Genomic DNA, 16,245 nt, shown 5'->3' with positions numbered 1-16,245 from the left:
GAGTCTTTCAGGTTTACTTACCGTATTGGCTGGCTGACAAAGGCATTTTTGTGGAGTCTATATGCTACATAGCTTGGGAAAGAGCCCGATTCCAGTGATACACCTTGTACAGAAGCAAAATGCTTCTCTGTTAGATTATATGATTCCAGCATCTTGAAACCTTTAAATCCAGAGAGAAAATAAAAAATAAAAACACTGTAGAGCTGTAAAAGACACAAATGAAGCTATGCCAAAATATTAGACAGTTACTTACCAGGTGAAGTGTATCCCTCCAAGTAAATAAGAGGACAAGCTAAAAGACATGAAACAACATATAATTCAAAACTATAAAACCTAACAGGATATGAACATATATATACTTCAGAAAGTTTTATTACCAAAACATCTGTGCTATTATTAATTGTCGGCCAACTTTTTTTACATTTGTAATACCGTGTTCTGTGGTAGATGTACTGTTAAAATCTTTACTTGTTACTTTTAGTAGGATATTTCTACTGTGACAAATTGTATGCAATAACAAATGAACCCCCCAAACATTTTAAAGAGTCTAATTCATATTAAGAAAGGAGCACAATGACACAGTCTTTCCATGAATATTTAAGGCATGAGTCAGGCTGCCTAATAGCTGTCAGATTCACAAGGAAAAACTGCAGATTTATATGGCTCCTCAGGAGCCAGCAGATGAGGCAGTTAGGGAGTACACAGTTGCACATGACAGGCCTGAGAATTTCTCATTTTTGCCATAGAAGGATTTCACTTGAGTAAACAACTCAGCTTTATTTAGATAATTTTGAAACAGCATCAGCTGCACCTCTTTAGCACCCCTAGACCAGTAGTAAATAAGAGACCTGTTGTGTCCTCCAGTTCACATTAGGCATCATTCTACTTCTTAAAGAGCAATAGTTCTCACTGACTGTTACCCTTTTTGTTATACCAGTACTTTTGAAATGTGAGACAAGATTACATAAAAAATAATACCTACCTCAAAATTTTAAAAAAGTAACTTGCTCCCTTAGACTATGTCCAGTTATTATGAAACCTAACTTTTATATACATACATTTCTTTTGATGTACCCTAAATGGGATGGCAACTTGTATTGGGTTTGCATGGCAAGGTTTTGGTAGCATGGGGGCTACAAGGTATGAGAAGCTGCTAGAAGCTTCCCCCATGTCCGACAGAGCCAATGCCAGCCGGCCCCAAGACGGACCTGCCACTGGCCAAGGACGAGCCCATCAGCGACGGGGGTAGTGCCTCTGGGATAACGTATTTAAGAAGGGGAAAAAAAAAGTTGCTGCAGCACAGAAACTGCAGCCAGAGAGAGGAGTGAGAAGATGTGAGAGCAACAGCCCTGCAGACCCCCAGGTCAGTGCAGAAGGAGGGGGAGGAGATGCTCCAGGCTCCGGAGCAGAGATTCCCCTGCAGCCTGTGGGGAAGACCATGGTGAGGCAGGCTGTCCCCCTGCAGCCCAGGGAGGTCCACGGTGGAGCAGATATCCATCCACCTGCAGCCCGGGGAGAGAAGGACCACATGCCAGAGCAGGTGGGTGCCCGAAGGAGGCTGTGACCCCATGGGAAGCCCACGCTGGAGCAGGCTCCTGGCAGGACCTGTGGCCCCGTGGAGAGAGGAGCCCACGCTGGAGCAGGTTTGCTGGCAGGACTTGTGACCCTGCAGGGGACCCACGCTGGAGCACTCTGTGCCTGAAGGACTGCAGCCCGGGGAAGGGACCCACGCTGGAGCAGTTCATGAAGAACTGCAGCCTGTGGGAAGGACTCACGATGGATGGAGGACTGTCTCCCGTGGGAGGGACCCCATGCTGGAGCAGGGAAGAGTGAGGAGTCCTCCCCCTGCAGAGGAAGGAGCAGCAGAGACAACGTGTGATGAACTAACCCCAACCCCCATTCCCTGTCCCCCTGCGCCGCTGGGGGGAAAGAGGTAGAGAAAATCAGGAGTGAAGTTCAGCCTGGGAAGAAGGGAAGGGTGGGGGAAAGGTGTTTTAAAATTTGGTTTTATTTCTCATTATCCTACTCTGATATGACTGGTAATAAATTAAATTAATTTTTTTCGCAAGTCAGGTCTGTTTTGCCCATGACAGTAATTGGTGAATGATCTCTCCCTGTCCTTATCTCGACTCACAAGCTTTTTGTTATATTTTTTCTCCCCTGTCCAGCTGAGGAGGGGAGTGACAGAACATCTTTGCTAGGCACCTGGCATCCAGCCAGTGTCAACCCACCACACAGCTGTAGCAATATACAAGCATATGTATTGATTTGGGAAAAGGAAAAACAAAATGTCTTCTACTCACTTGAGGTAGCTGTCTCACACACAAAGGTGACAAGGTTATCTTGAATCTTTTCAAAGGCATCAAAGTCATCAACAATAAATACATGACGCTCACTGGGCTTGCTGGCAATCTTGGCCAGCTCATTGTAATCTACATCAGCCACACCAACCACAAAGACACTGAAGCCTGCAAAAATAACACTTGTTACTTGAAATGTAGTAAACATACATTCCCATTTTTCAGGTCAGTATTTCACAAACCATCTCTACCATTGATTTCTCAGGCTCTACCTGGTCTTTTATCTGGCCTTCATTATGAGCATACATTCCGGATATCCTTTCAACCTATCCAAGCTCAGGAGGGACTAAACTGATTTTTGCATCTTTCAAAACTTTCTACTCCTCCCTTCATTGATTTTTGTTGGGCATTATCCAATCTCACACAGCCTTGGCTACATAGTCCCCTCACTCTTTCATACAAAATGTACAATCCTCTCAACTCTACAGTATCTTAAATCTGTTCTGTGTCCAAAATCTCTGTGCAGACTATTAGTTATCCAGTTCTTTACCTGTTGTCCTCTCCTGCATTCCATGTTTCTTAGTTTCTCTTTCACTTTCTTAACGTGGTATTCATCTCACTAATTTTTACTTTCCAAGTTAGCAACAAGTCTAAGCTAGTTGTCTAGTGTTCCTCTATAATCAACAGACAGTCATGGGCAGATTCAGAATGCAATTCATCTCACCTCCCTAAGACGCTAACAACTTCAAGATAAAAGAAGCCGTGGTCTGTAGATGCCTATCTGTTGCTTTCTTCATTAGCCATAAAAGGACCATACATGATGACCTTAGACTAGACATTTAGTTGTTAGATGGCTTAAGTCAAACAAGAAGAACCCAGACCCTTGAATTTCATCATATCACCATCTGTAATGGCATAATCTCCTTCTTTGTCAGGGTGATTTTCCTCTTCAAATCCTTAATTAGCATCTCCTTGTCTTCTATATCAAGTTTTTGTTTCTTGCTAGCTTCTAGCCTTTACAGAATTCTGTCTCTGACTCATTTCTTCCTTTCCCTTCTCCCACCTAAGCCTCCATGTGATAATTGGACCTCTCTTTGCCATACCAGAAAACAAGGAAGAAAAAAAAGTCACCGCAAAATTCAGCACTATATAGAAAAAAATCTCCCACAAAACTTCCTTGACGAGAAACTGCAGAGACATTGGAAATGCTGGAGGCTGAAAGCAGAATTCAAATTTATTGCAAATGATAAAGCTATTTTTATTTACATTTTTAATTTTTCAGAAAGAAGATAAATATTCCTCTGTAGCCAATTCTGGTGAAGCTTTGGCTGAAATACTCTGTCCAGCTTTGAGCACAACATTTAAGATACAAAGAAACCAAAGCAAGTAGAGAGGAGAGGAAAAACGGTAAGAGGTTTGGAAAACATGATCAACAGGAGGTTGAAGGAAATGGGTTTGCTTAGTCTAGAAAAGAGAAGACAGAAAGAGGAAATGACAACAAACTTCAAATACGAAGGCCCGTTACACTGGACAGTGATCAACAGCTTTCCTGGTTAACTAGGTAAATGAAAAGAAGACAATAGTTTAATTAGCCTGAAGAAACACTTAGGTGAAATGTGAGGCAAAGCTTTCCAACTATTAGGGTAGTTAAGCACTGAAGCAGATTATTCAGGGAGACTGTAGAGATTTTTATGAATAGGGTAGCCAAACATCTTTAGAAACCATCTAGACAGAGCTGATGCCTTCAGATCACAGAGGCAGAGATGACAACTTGTGGTTTACATGCCAATGATTTCCGTAAGGAAGTACAACATCTCCTTACTCTGGGAACAGGACTCCAGGTGGTTCATGCACTGAAATGCAAAACTGCTGGGTGCACGGACAGGAATAGATTCTTAGGCTCACATAAGCCACATTCAGCAAATCTGAAGAGGAAGTGCAACGCTTCTTCGCTCAAAAGGCAATGAAGGAGTCAGTTCAGACCCAGTTCCACCAAAAGCAACTCCTTTAACTGGAGATCCACTGGTTTATATCAGGTAAATCATAAAGCTCAAAAAGCCAGGCCCATTACACCAAAAGCACTAGACTGGAGTACACTTCACAATGGTCTCTGGGGTCTGCACATCAAGGAAGTAAAGAGGTAACCAAAAGTCATGTCTATGAAACGATATGCATGAGGAATTACTTGAAAGCCTTGGGAAGCCACAACCTTCCCCAGAGAGAAAGCTAGAGGAAAAAAAAGTAAGTCTGGCCCAGACAGTCTAAACTCTTTAAATAGTTTTGTTTTTCCCAAATATTCAGAATATGTTTCTGAGTCCATAAATGATGAAAGGATTCCCAGATAATTGAAGCATCACTTATAATTGCATTGCTTAACACATAAGGAAATGAAAGAGCCAGGTACTGCGAATTGCTTACCAGAGTGCTGTATGACCGTTGCTGCTTTCCTCACCTCATCCTGAGACCGACCATCTGTGACAACAACAAGTACCTTGGGAACACCTCGCCTCATGCCACTCTCCCAAGTCAAAACCTTTTCTTTGATAAATGTTAGGGCTTTGCCTGCAAAGTGCACAATGAACAAGGAGTCAGCCCTATTATCCACAAGAGAAGAAACCCCTTACTTTACTTTGAAAGGGCAACAGCCACACAGCTAAAGTAGAAGAACATAAAATTCTAATTCTTCAGCCACGCAATATTAGGATAATGAGGTAGTTTCTGAAAATATTTTATCCTAAAGAAATATAATTACTGCTCAGAATTACCTGTCCTTGTGTTTCCTCCTCTGTACTGAATATTTTGAAGAGCTCCCAGGGCCTGGGCCTTGTCATCAAATGTATTCAGTTTAAATTCAGATTTTGCCTCATCACTGTACTGCACAAACGAAACCTGAAATGTAATATATCACAGTGTTCAGTCTCACCTCCACGTTCAGACCAGTTCTCACCACTGAAATCTGTATTGTGGTATATTAGTAAGCATTAAATAGTTGAAAAATCTTTTTAATATATGTATGATTATGCACACACATACATATTTACAGACACAGATATCATCACAGCAATGTGCACGCAACACTTTTTTCTTTCTTTCTCTTTGTGTATGAAATGTCATGTGACCTTAAATAAGTATGATTAACTTATTGCTATTACTATGATGCAGTATATATAGTGCCTATTCTCTGCTTCTGAGCAGATGTACAGTATCTACAAAACCTCTTCCAGTTTTTTTCAGGAAATACAAAAATAATTTGGCAATACAATGTCAATAAAGTTGGAGATATACAAAATTGTGTACTCTTTTGCCTTAAATACTGGAATACAATCACTGAATGTTTATTCTGAAATCGTCTTTAAATATTATATCTATATGTTGTATTTTGCTCCTTTTAATGTTCTGAAAAAATTGCAATATTATAATATACTAATTTGATGCTGAATAGACATCTCTCTGTATGTATATATTCACATTTATTGAAGTAAATTCCCTTTTAAGTGATTAATATCCAATTCAAAACCTGAGATTGTTGCAACTATCTCAAGAGGTAATATTTTACTAAACATTAGCATTTACGTGTCTCTGTCACCTATATTAGGCCTTCTCTAGCTCTAGGTCGGGGACCCATATATGTTCACAGGAAAAAAAATACTATAAAAAAACCAAACAAGCAAATGGAAAGGAAAACTACCCAGTATAGATTAGAGCTAAGAAGGATAAAGGATGTCTGAGACAAAGCAAAATATGAGGGGTATCTTTTCCTTAAAAATATCTAGAGAGTTAAAGATAGGGAATCAAAGACCTAAAAATATGCCTAGAAGATGAAAGGCAGCTCATGAGCAATGCAAATAGTTTTTATAGTTACTGGGGAAAAATCACTCCCACAATCTCCCACAAAAAACCCACACCTTCAGCCTTCTAACCAAGGAAAATGCATTGCACCTGCAGGTCATTGCAATGCTCCAGAAATATCTTGTAAGAAACTCTCTCACATCTCTTCATCTAGTGAAAAAGAAATGGTTACGGGAACCTAGGCAGTGACCTCATCCAGCTTCCCATAAGCAAATGAAAACCAGTAATGGTGCAAGGCTTACAGTAAGAAGCTGTCTTACTGGAAGGAAGGAAATGTCTTTGGCATAACTATGATCAGCCCAGAAATCCTGAAAGTCTATTCCTCATTAGCTATTACTGTTTACCCTTTAAAGATGCATTAATTCATAAAGAGGACTAACTTTTCACCTTTTCATACTTTCACTATGCCCACTGTGGAGTGGACACATCTCTTTTTAGGGTGGGATGAAGAGACTTCTGCAAGTGCCTCTCTCAAAGGGATTCTGCCTACTTACTGTAGTGGGATTCTAGGCAGCTCGACAAGACAAGGCTGATGGCAAGCCACCTGGACTCTACACGTACAAGACTCCTTTCTTACATTGAGAAATTAAAGAGTGAACTTAAGGTTCACTCAACAGTCAAGACTGTCCCCAAAACAGATTTCTGATATGACACAGACAAAACCTAGCATATAACAACTAGGCTGTGTGCCAGTTGTTGATACCCTATACAAAGAAACAAAACTATAAAATTAACCATACATTGACTGTACATCACCCCAGTTTCTCTGCCTGGAAGATTCCCACACACTACAACTTTTGTCTTTCAGAATAGCAACCTCTCAGGATAGACTGGATTCCCTTTGTATTTACAAAATGACCAACATATTTCATAAATAATTATACATGCACACACATACACATACACATGCGTTGTACAACAGTCTAATACAAAAAAATGACAGCGTTCTGAAAGAAAGGAAAAATCAGATGTAACTTTAGTAATTCAGCTTCATCTTCAGTTTCCCTCCAAAATGTACCCAATGGAAATAACAAATCTACCTGGATTCCAGCAGGATTAATCAAGTCAAAGGCTCCTACTGTGTTAAAAACAAATTTCACTACTTTGTTGAAGTTATCATCACCAATACTCCAGGAAGCATCAGTCAAGAATACTATGTCTGCTTTGGCACCTCTGCATACTGAAAGACCAAGAAAAGGAACACTTAAAACACATCAGTCATATCACTGTGAAATAAAGAGCATTGCTTCAAATTTTGAAAATTCAAGAATGACAAATATTCAGCACACTTCTGTTACCACACAGTCAACCTGGCAGACGGCTAATGCTCAACACAAAAACATTTATTAAAACTTTACAAAGAAAAGTTCAAGAAATGAGGAAAAGCTCAAGAATCGAATGTAGATGTTTTAAATTACTTCTTTTTTTCTGAGCAGCTGCCATAAAACATAAATTGTCTGCTGAGGGCAGACAGACTCACAGACTTGCTGCAGAGCTATAGAATATCATGAATTTTTTCCCCAAATGTATGCACCTTGCTGTTCTAAACCACGAAATGTTGAAGTCTAGTACAGCTCAAGAGCGAAAGGATGGCATTAGGAAACTGGTCTTAAATTTATTTCCCTAAAATGCTGTGCTAGTTTTAAATCTACTTAAGTTTATGAAAAATAGAATTAAAGTCTGAAGCAGTGCAGCAACTACATAAAAATACTGAATAATTCTACAAATAAACATACCATCCCGAGCTGGAGGGATCGTAGGAGGTGGAGGAGGTGTAGGTGGTGGAGTTGGTGCCTCTGTAGGTTTGAGGACTGAAATGAAATAATAATTTTTTGACTACATATAAATTATTTCAATCAAGGAAAAACTCTAGATTATGTATTATATTACCACACAGAAAGAGTCTAATCTTTTCTCACTAACCTGAACAATGTATAATTGGCAAGAAAAAAATTCTTTTGTTACAACAGTAATGAGATTATAGCTATTGTTAAAACAAAGGTACATGATTTCATTATAACAGGAACACTTTTACATGAGCTGAGTAACACTGCACTCTGATAATGCATCTGTTTTTCATCCAAGTGCTAGGAAATACTTGAAGAAGAGCATAAGAATTTCCCTCATAAACTCTAGTTGACATGACACTGAGAGAAAGAGGAAAGAACATCACTTAAAAGAGGTGTTGAAAGCCATTTAGGAGCAACACAAGTTCTACAGCTGAAATAAGACAAGTTCTATAGCCAAAACTTAAGGTTCACAGTATCTATTACCTACCTGTACGCTCCCTCATAGAGACTGGAGGTCCCTCAAGGTTAGGGGTCTGAACAAAGACGGTAGCATTATATTCTGTGTCTGGTGAGAGGCCAGTAAAACAATGGCTCGTTTCTGATCCACGTACTGTGATTTCCTGTCCTCTGGAACCTGTCAAAAAAAAGCCCAACGGAAAGAAAGTTAGAACCCGCTATTTCCCTTTTAATACGTGTACAAATAAGTGTAAAAATTAGGGACGTCTTGAGAGGAGGTTGGAGCAGATGGGACAGCAGTCTTACTCTTGTCCCATAAAAGCCTTTCTAGACCAAGATTATGTGGTGATTATGCACCCTGAAGCACACTGGAGAGTAACATTGCAGCGTACATGTGAAACCCAGGTAACTAGCAGGGTCCCGGTAATGAAAGTTAACTTGACAATAGGCAGCACTGCCTCTTTGCAGCTTTTTCACCACTGTAGAAAAACAGGTTATGTTCAGAGCTTTAAAGCTCAACCAGATGTAACGTGGCTTCTGGTGGGTGCTTGCCAGCAACCCAAATAAGTGGTGTTGTCACTGAAATAAGACAATTATGTTTCCAGAAAATGCAAAAAATAAAATGCACTTACCATCAGCTGGGTTTAGCTTCAGTCTGTAGGAAGTTGCTGACCGATGAGGTGACCATCTGATACAGAAAGTATCCCAACCCACTTTGTAACTTGTTAGGTCAGTGACATTCAAATATACTGTGAACAGAGAAAGAGATAAACTGTTCTCTGGAAAACAGTATGTAATGGGTGAAGCACATCAAAATGAAAATTATATTAGCAGTGCTGGTCCAGAACTTGTTTTTTTTAAAATACTCACAAAAGGAAAGAGCAGTTCCAGTCAAACATCTTCATTTTCTGTTACACCCTAGAGATCCTAGCCTAGCTATTTACAAAGGCCCAAAGTCTGACACCCTTCCCGTATTGGGTAACAGCCCATTTTATGAGTTTTCACATGAAATAAGTTGAGTTCTTTATAAAATAAGAAACTTCCAAAAATCAGAATCTGACTCATATATATGGCAGTATGGAAAGAATGTACTGAGTCAACAAAACTCATGGTGCTTGATTCATCTTAACTGAAGAAATTTGTAGAAGTTTCTTAGCTGAGGCCATCAACAAAATCATCTCCTTTTGAAAAGCTGAAGTTTCAGTCTCTGGACATCCCTGTGAGATAAAAGCAGAGTAGCAGAAACCTAGACCTGTTTAGCATGGTTAGATTCTGTAGTACCCTGGAGACAGTTAAAGATTGACTCCAACTATAGCTGAAGAAAATTTTAGGAAGCAGACTAGAAAATTTTATATCATCAAATCATTACTTAAAACTATATTTCCATTACTGTTGCCAAGCTTAGTGTTTTTAAGATCTACACCATGGACAGATGATTAGTATTGTCCATGAGAGGATATACAGACTTTCTAACAACCAGCCTAAAAATCCTTTCTTAATCAACGTTATCTCAGACCAGCATATGTATCTAGCATGACTACCACAAAATTATTTTGACTTACATGTAGTGCCTTGATCTGTCAAAGGTATGCTCATTCCAGAATCATACTGGGCATAAACATTCACATCATAAGTAGTACTGGGAGACAGATTATGCAAGGTGTAGGAAGTCACTTCTCCCACAAAAACCTCCATGGGCTCATTTGAACCTTGAATTGAAAGAAGTATTAAGTAAATACAGAGAAAGAGAGAGAGAAAGATTCATGATTAGGTGAGTTACAAAACTATCCGCTGTCTTTTACGTGTCATTAAGTGTTAATCTCATTTTTTCTAAAACAAAACATACTGATTTCTTAAATTTTAGCATATTAGACTGTTGCAAACAGAACATACACATAGCTTTACAAGCTACTGTGCAATGGTTGTGTTTAACTTATAGAATGGTATGTATAGTGTTTCACTGTCACATAAAACAAAGGTTCTGAAGGACATTAGTGCCTAAATCCCTGTCCAATACTCATCTCACATACACCAGTTCATATCCTCAGAAGGACAAGAGGTATTAAAGAGAGGAAAATCAAGTCTCGTCCAGGACTTTATCTAGTCACTGTATTAAATTTTAACTATACAATTCATTCTCTGTAATTGAATGTATGAAACACTGTGTTTGATAGTTTGTGCTTCTTATAAAATACTGATAACAAGACTTAAGCTTCCATCAAAATCAGTAAACAAAGGAAATACATAAATCCTTTAACACAAACATTTCATGATATTTAAGATTTCTATTCTGATCTCCCATTAGCCATCCACTATTCTGAAAGTGGTATACTCAGAATGAACAGGCTTTCTTACCCACAGGTTTGTATACAATTTTATAGCCAAGAACAGGGGATGGTGAAGGATCCCAGGAAACTCTGAATCGTGTATACCATTCATCAGTTATATACATATTCTGAGGAGGAAGCAGGCCAACTGAAAAGAAAGAAAAACACTCTAATTAGACTAGTGACTTTTTTTCAACCTCTAGAAACTTACACTGTAACTCTGTCAGGTAATAATCACATCAAAGGCATAATTAACATAATGAAAACTTAACAATGTTAGAGTGCTCAAGAAAGAGGTGTCTTAAATTTAAAAAAGAATATACAATATTAAAACTAATTACCTGTTCTGCCATTTCCAGTCAGTTGTCCACCATCTCCATCTTCATACACAGCCACAACAGTAATTTTATATGGTGTATCCGATTGCAGTGGTTGTAATATCACATTATTTCTTATCCCAGGAACTGTTGTCTAGAACACAAAAGAAACAGGTAAACAAACTCACAGTCCTGTAACTGATCAATAATAACAGTAACTAGAATTAAAAATTTGTCTTGACACTTGATGTACTTTTTTTATGTCCACTGTAGATAAAGTTATTCGGGATATCTTAAGGGTTATAGCCTATAAACAATTATTAGTCTTTGTTATTTTAAATTATAAAACACTGTGGTCAGCACAAAACGATAAATCAAATTGACTTTTCAGTCCCTACCCTCAGATCAGACTGAGATGCTGCAGTTCCTCACCAAGATTTCAGTACTGTTCCCTCATAGAATAGAAAAAGTCATGGTGATGTGTTTGGAGACAGAAAAAGAGAGGAAAAACCTCCTAAAATGGGGACAGAAGTCATTCATGCTACTCATCAGCTTCATTTCTACCTTTTCATTATCCTCACCTTAGGATATAATTTTCTTGAGAGAAATAACAGTTAGTCTGAGAAGGATAGAACCACAGAATGGTTTGGGATGGAAGGGACCTTAAAGAGCATCTAGTTCTAACCCCACTGCCATGGGCAGGGACACCTTCCACTAGACCAGGTTGCTCAAAGCCCCATCCAACCTGGCCTTGAACACTGCCAGGGATGGGGCATCCACAGCCTCCCTGGGCAACCTGTTCCAGTGCCTCACCACCCTCACAGTGAAGAATTTCTTCCTTACATCTAATCTGAATCTACCCTCTTTCAGTTTAAAGCCATTACCCCTTGTCCTATCACTATATGCCCTTGTAAAAAATCCCTCCCCGGCTTTCTTGTAGGCCTCCTTTAGGTACTGGAAGGCTGCTATAAGGTCTCGCCAGAGCCTTCTCTTCTCCAAGCTAAACAACCTCAAGGAAGCTCTAAATATTTTGATATGTAAAAATGTGCCTGTTTATCCATCCCTCAATCTCCTCAACTTCCTGGTGCAGCCATACACTATTGCTCCCTTCTAATGAAAAGGTAGGTATAATCCAAAAGTAACACTGCTCCATAAAATGGCCATAAAGCACTGAAACTACAGAAAGGAAGTATCTATCTAGAGGTATCTATCTCAAAAGCACGTCCCAGTCAACATTTTCCACTATTACTTGATAAAAATTTTCAGCTGTTTGAGACTTGCTATTTTTATGAAATGTCCAATATTTTCTGCAAAGAAGATATGTGTGTTGAAAAATATGTGTGTCCTGATTAACAGGTCCAGTAGGGAATTTTCAACAATTGAATTTTCAACATGCCCTATACGATAATATATAAGCAGTAATAGCATTTAAATAGCACTCTATACGTTACATTTTGGCTGGTGGCAGTCAGCAGGAATTCTGCCATTGACCTCTATAGGCTTTGAGTTTGGCTTTGCTATAAGGACTCAGAGAATTTTATAAGCTTCAGATTAACTTGTGCTATCATTAAGTTGCAGGAAATTAAACGCAAACACTTACAATTCATACTGAACCTTACAAAAGCAAGTTAGATGCTGAACCAAAGTTACCATTGCTTTCTCATTAAACTCTGCCAAATCTCTTCAATTTATGAAATGCAGGTTTATGTTTATTCTGTATATTACCACACTGACTTCATAACGAATAGAGTATGAAGTAATATATGGCTATTCACTGTAGCACAATGTTTGAACTAAATGTCAGGAAGCAGGTTCTGCTCAGAATCTTCTGATTAATGTGTGACATTTAACATTTTACACACAAGTTGATTCATTAAACCATATATGTTCTGCAACTTTGTGAGAAAAAAAAACCTGTTCCATATAAACCGTGGCTTCTCAGCATTGACAACAATGACCAAAGAACCCATACAGCATGCAGAGTGTATTACATGTAGAACAGGTGTCTGTTTTTCTGTAGCCTAGAGAATTGACTGAGAACATCTCAGTGCTTACTAAGGAATTACGGAACTTACATATTCATCGATAGGGTCTCCCACAGTGGGTGAATAAATGATTCTGTACTGCTGGACTGGCCCATCAGCATGGTCCCATTGTACAGAAAGGCTGTTTGTGGTCTCGTCGAACACTCTCACATTCCTTGGACCACTGCGAGGCACTAAAGAAAGAAAATACAGAAGGTTGTATGGCACGTGATTCTTCCAGTACAGTGTCACTCTCACTGGTTCAAATGCTGCCCTGAAGCCAAAGCTAAGGGCCCTCTCTGAAACTCTGAATAAACTTTTTCTGGGTTTTGGCTGGGATAGAGTTAACTGTCTTCCTAGTAGCTGGTATAGTGCTATGTTTTGGGTTCAGTATGAGAAGAATGTTGATAACACACTGATGATTTCAGTTGTTGCTAAGTAGTGTTTACACTAAGTCAAGGATTTTTCAGCTTCTCATGCCCAGCCAGCAAGAAGGCTGGAGGGGCACGAGAAGTTGGGAGGGGACACAGCCAGGGCAGCTGACCCAAACTGGCCAAAGGGGTATTCCATACCATGTGATGTCATGCCCAGTATATAAACTGGGGGCAGTCAGGCTCAGGAGGGGCTTGGGAACTAACTGGGCACCAGTCAGTGGGTGGTGAGCAATGGACTTGTGCAACACTTGTTTTGCATATTCCAGTTCTTTTATTATTATTGTCATTTTATTATTGTTGTTATTATCATTATTAGTTTCTTCCTTTCTGTTCTATTACTGTTCTTATCTCAAGCCATGAGTTTTACCTTTTTTTTTCCCCAATTCTCTCCATCCCACTGAGTTGGGGGGGGGAGTGAGTGAGCAGCTGTGTGGTGCTTAGTTACTGATTGGGGTTAAACCAGGACAAACATGTACAGGTTGATTTAGTCAACGATAATATAGCAGTGCCTGAAGGTCTTAAATAGAAACAGGGCCTTAACTGGAGGAACGGGAGCAGCATGGAAGGGAGAGAACATCAGAGGGATGTGCACAGTGAGCATCTATATACGTTCTGCTTCTCAGACTCTTGCAGACAAGTATAAATATAGCCTGTCACATCTGCAAGTTTTAGATGAATATGGGGATTTAACAGAGAAAGCAGAGAAGCAGCAAAAAAGAGGTGACCTATTATTGCCATAGACAGTTTCTTTACATGTTATTTCTAGAAGAAATTTTAAAGAAGCCAAGCGTAAGCCAACCAAGATCCCACAAGCTAAGTTGTAACAAGGAGGTTTTGGTGTTTAGGCATCTCCAGGAAAAAACAAACATGTGGGGAGGTTGACATATACAATTATCAGGTAAGACACAAAACACGAAGCAAATTTTTTTCTGTTGACAGCAAATTGTATCCATCTTAATGTGCTATTTTTTTCCAAAAGACAAATTGCTATTTATCTGTAACGACATTTTAAAGAACAGCTTTTAAACTCTTAAACATTCAAATTAGGCTTATTTCACAAGTGAAAATTACATTGGTGATTATGCATGTACCACAACTGCCAGACAACATAGCAAAAGCTCCCCTGCATAGAGGCCTATAACTGCTTCAGCCATAACTTAGATGCATTGATCTCAGAGTTGCACTGAATGGCTTACCCTATTTGTGACTGTAACCAATTTTATAAATTCTTCACACATCAATTTTGACACATATTTCAAAAAGCAAGTACTGACTGCCTCTTACATGTTCTTCCTTGTGCTGGGCTTGGATTTCCTTCTCCATCTGCGTACAGAGCTATAACATTTATTGAGTAAGCAGTGTCAGGAGTCAAGCGCTCCAGCATCACATCACGAGTGTTGCCTGGTACCACAATCTAAAACAGAAACAAAAAGCACCTATATAAAAAAACGTTCAGTTTATACCATGTCTTGTTAGAATGAACAATTTGAATGCAATATAGAAAAATTTGAAACATGACCACGCTGCACATTTTCCAAGAAAAATAATACAAGTTTAAAATAACGAAATAATATTGATAAAAGTTCAAGAGCAGGTGGGAAAAAAATGACAAATACATAAGAAGCTCTCATTTTGCAAATGGAATTGCTTTTTTTTTACATTTTACATTAAAATAGTTGAGAAAAAAAGAAGAAACATTCAGGAACAGAAACCAAAAAAGTAAATTCTGTCATGGTTTACTGCCATACAAAGGACATTTTCTAACAGGTACTAACAGGCAGGTTCCCACTCATGTGTGAAGTAATATGCAGTTTCACTTTATAGATGCAAATGATTCATTAAAAATTCTTACACTTCCTTACATAAAAACATATTCATCTGTATGTGTACAATGTGGGTGTACATTTTGTGTGAGTGCATTCACAGGTTTAGCTCTAATACTGCACCTATTTATACACAAATCCAAGAACTCTTACTTCACATCTGGAAGGCAAATTTTTACCCGTATCCAGACTTCACTGCTCACCAAGACCTACTTAAACACTAACGATTTGGGGTGAACAGATGGTTTAGTGGAAAAATCACATAAACTTGGCATCTGGTTTCATAATTAAACATTTCCTAATAAATATTTGTTGTTTCCTTCTCTCTTAAAAAAAAAAAAGAAAGGTTTTATTTTAACTCATCCTCACCTGCAATATAATAAAGGATACTCAATCCTCAATACTCAGTTTTAAATGGGAGAGTCTTATTTCTTATTTCTTTTATTTCACCAAATTAAGCATTTATTTATAATGGACTAAATTCCTGTAGACACAGTGTTTTCAGCAGGGACACTCCCAGCCAGACAGTTGGCCTGAGTTTATTATTATTGTTCTACACTCATTGAAGGAAGCAATATCCTCCACACACTTGTAAGGAACAGTACAAAAACTAAATTACTTACAGATTCTGATGGCCTTGGGCCAGACAGTGGAGAGTAATTAATTCTATATTGCTGTACTGGACCTGGAGCAGGTTCCCATCGGACATTCATGCTGTTTGGTGTGGGATTGTAAACTTGAATGTTTCTTGGTGTTCCTCTCTCCACTAGATCAAGGATAATTTAAATTAAGTTTTACAAAGTTGTTTATGTAAGTACTAGTTCTACTTGAATTTACAACAGTGCTCAAAGGGATCTGAAAAGTGCTTCAGAACCAAGATAAACACATTAATTTTGTTATCCCAAAATCTACAAATCTAAAAATC

The 16,245-nt window shown here is 38.7% G+C and overlaps 1 protein-coding gene across 6 annotated transcripts in view; it reads right to left on the bottom strand.

The window, feature by feature from the left end:
• The window catches only part of COL12A1 (collagen type XII alpha 1 chain), a 107,269-nt gene that overhangs the window by 31,993 nt on the left and 59,031 nt on the right, over positions 1-16,245 (bottom strand). For all 6 annotated transcript variants that reach the window (XM_052781695.1, XM_052781697.1, XM_052781698.1 and 3 more), the window contains 15 exons: positions 15,944-16,086; positions 14,782-14,911; positions 13,115-13,257; positions 11,064-11,193; positions 10,751-10,870; positions 9,958-10,104; positions 9,028-9,144; positions 8,427-8,573; positions 7,886-7,960; positions 7,190-7,329; positions 5,066-5,189; positions 4,719-4,862; positions 2,304-2,468; positions 254-292; positions 22-160 (listed from right to left, as the gene is read on the bottom strand). In XM_052781695.1, coding sequence (XP_052637655.1) covers positions 22-160; positions 254-292; positions 2,304-2,468; positions 4,719-4,862; positions 5,066-5,189; positions 7,190-7,329; positions 7,886-7,960; positions 8,427-8,573; positions 9,028-9,144; positions 9,958-10,104; positions 10,751-10,870; positions 11,064-11,193; positions 13,115-13,257; positions 14,782-14,911; positions 15,944-16,086 — 1,903 coding nt within the window. The remainder of the gene's footprint in view (positions 1-21; positions 161-253; positions 293-2,303; positions 2,469-4,718; positions 4,863-5,065; positions 5,190-7,189; positions 7,330-7,885; positions 7,961-8,426; positions 8,574-9,027; positions 9,145-9,957; positions 10,105-10,750; positions 10,871-11,063; positions 11,194-13,114; positions 13,258-14,781; positions 14,912-15,943; positions 16,087-16,245) is intronic.

Source organism: Harpia harpyja, chromosome 3 (genome assembly GCF_026419915.1).
Source record: "Harpia harpyja isolate bHarHar1 chromosome 3, bHarHar1 primary haplotype, whole genome shotgun sequence".
NCBI classification, from domain to species: domain Eukaryota; kingdom Metazoa; phylum Chordata; class Aves; order Accipitriformes; family Accipitridae; genus Harpia; species Harpia harpyja.
Note: the sequence above shows the minus strand (reverse complement) of the source record. Positions and strands in the feature narration are given on the sequence as shown.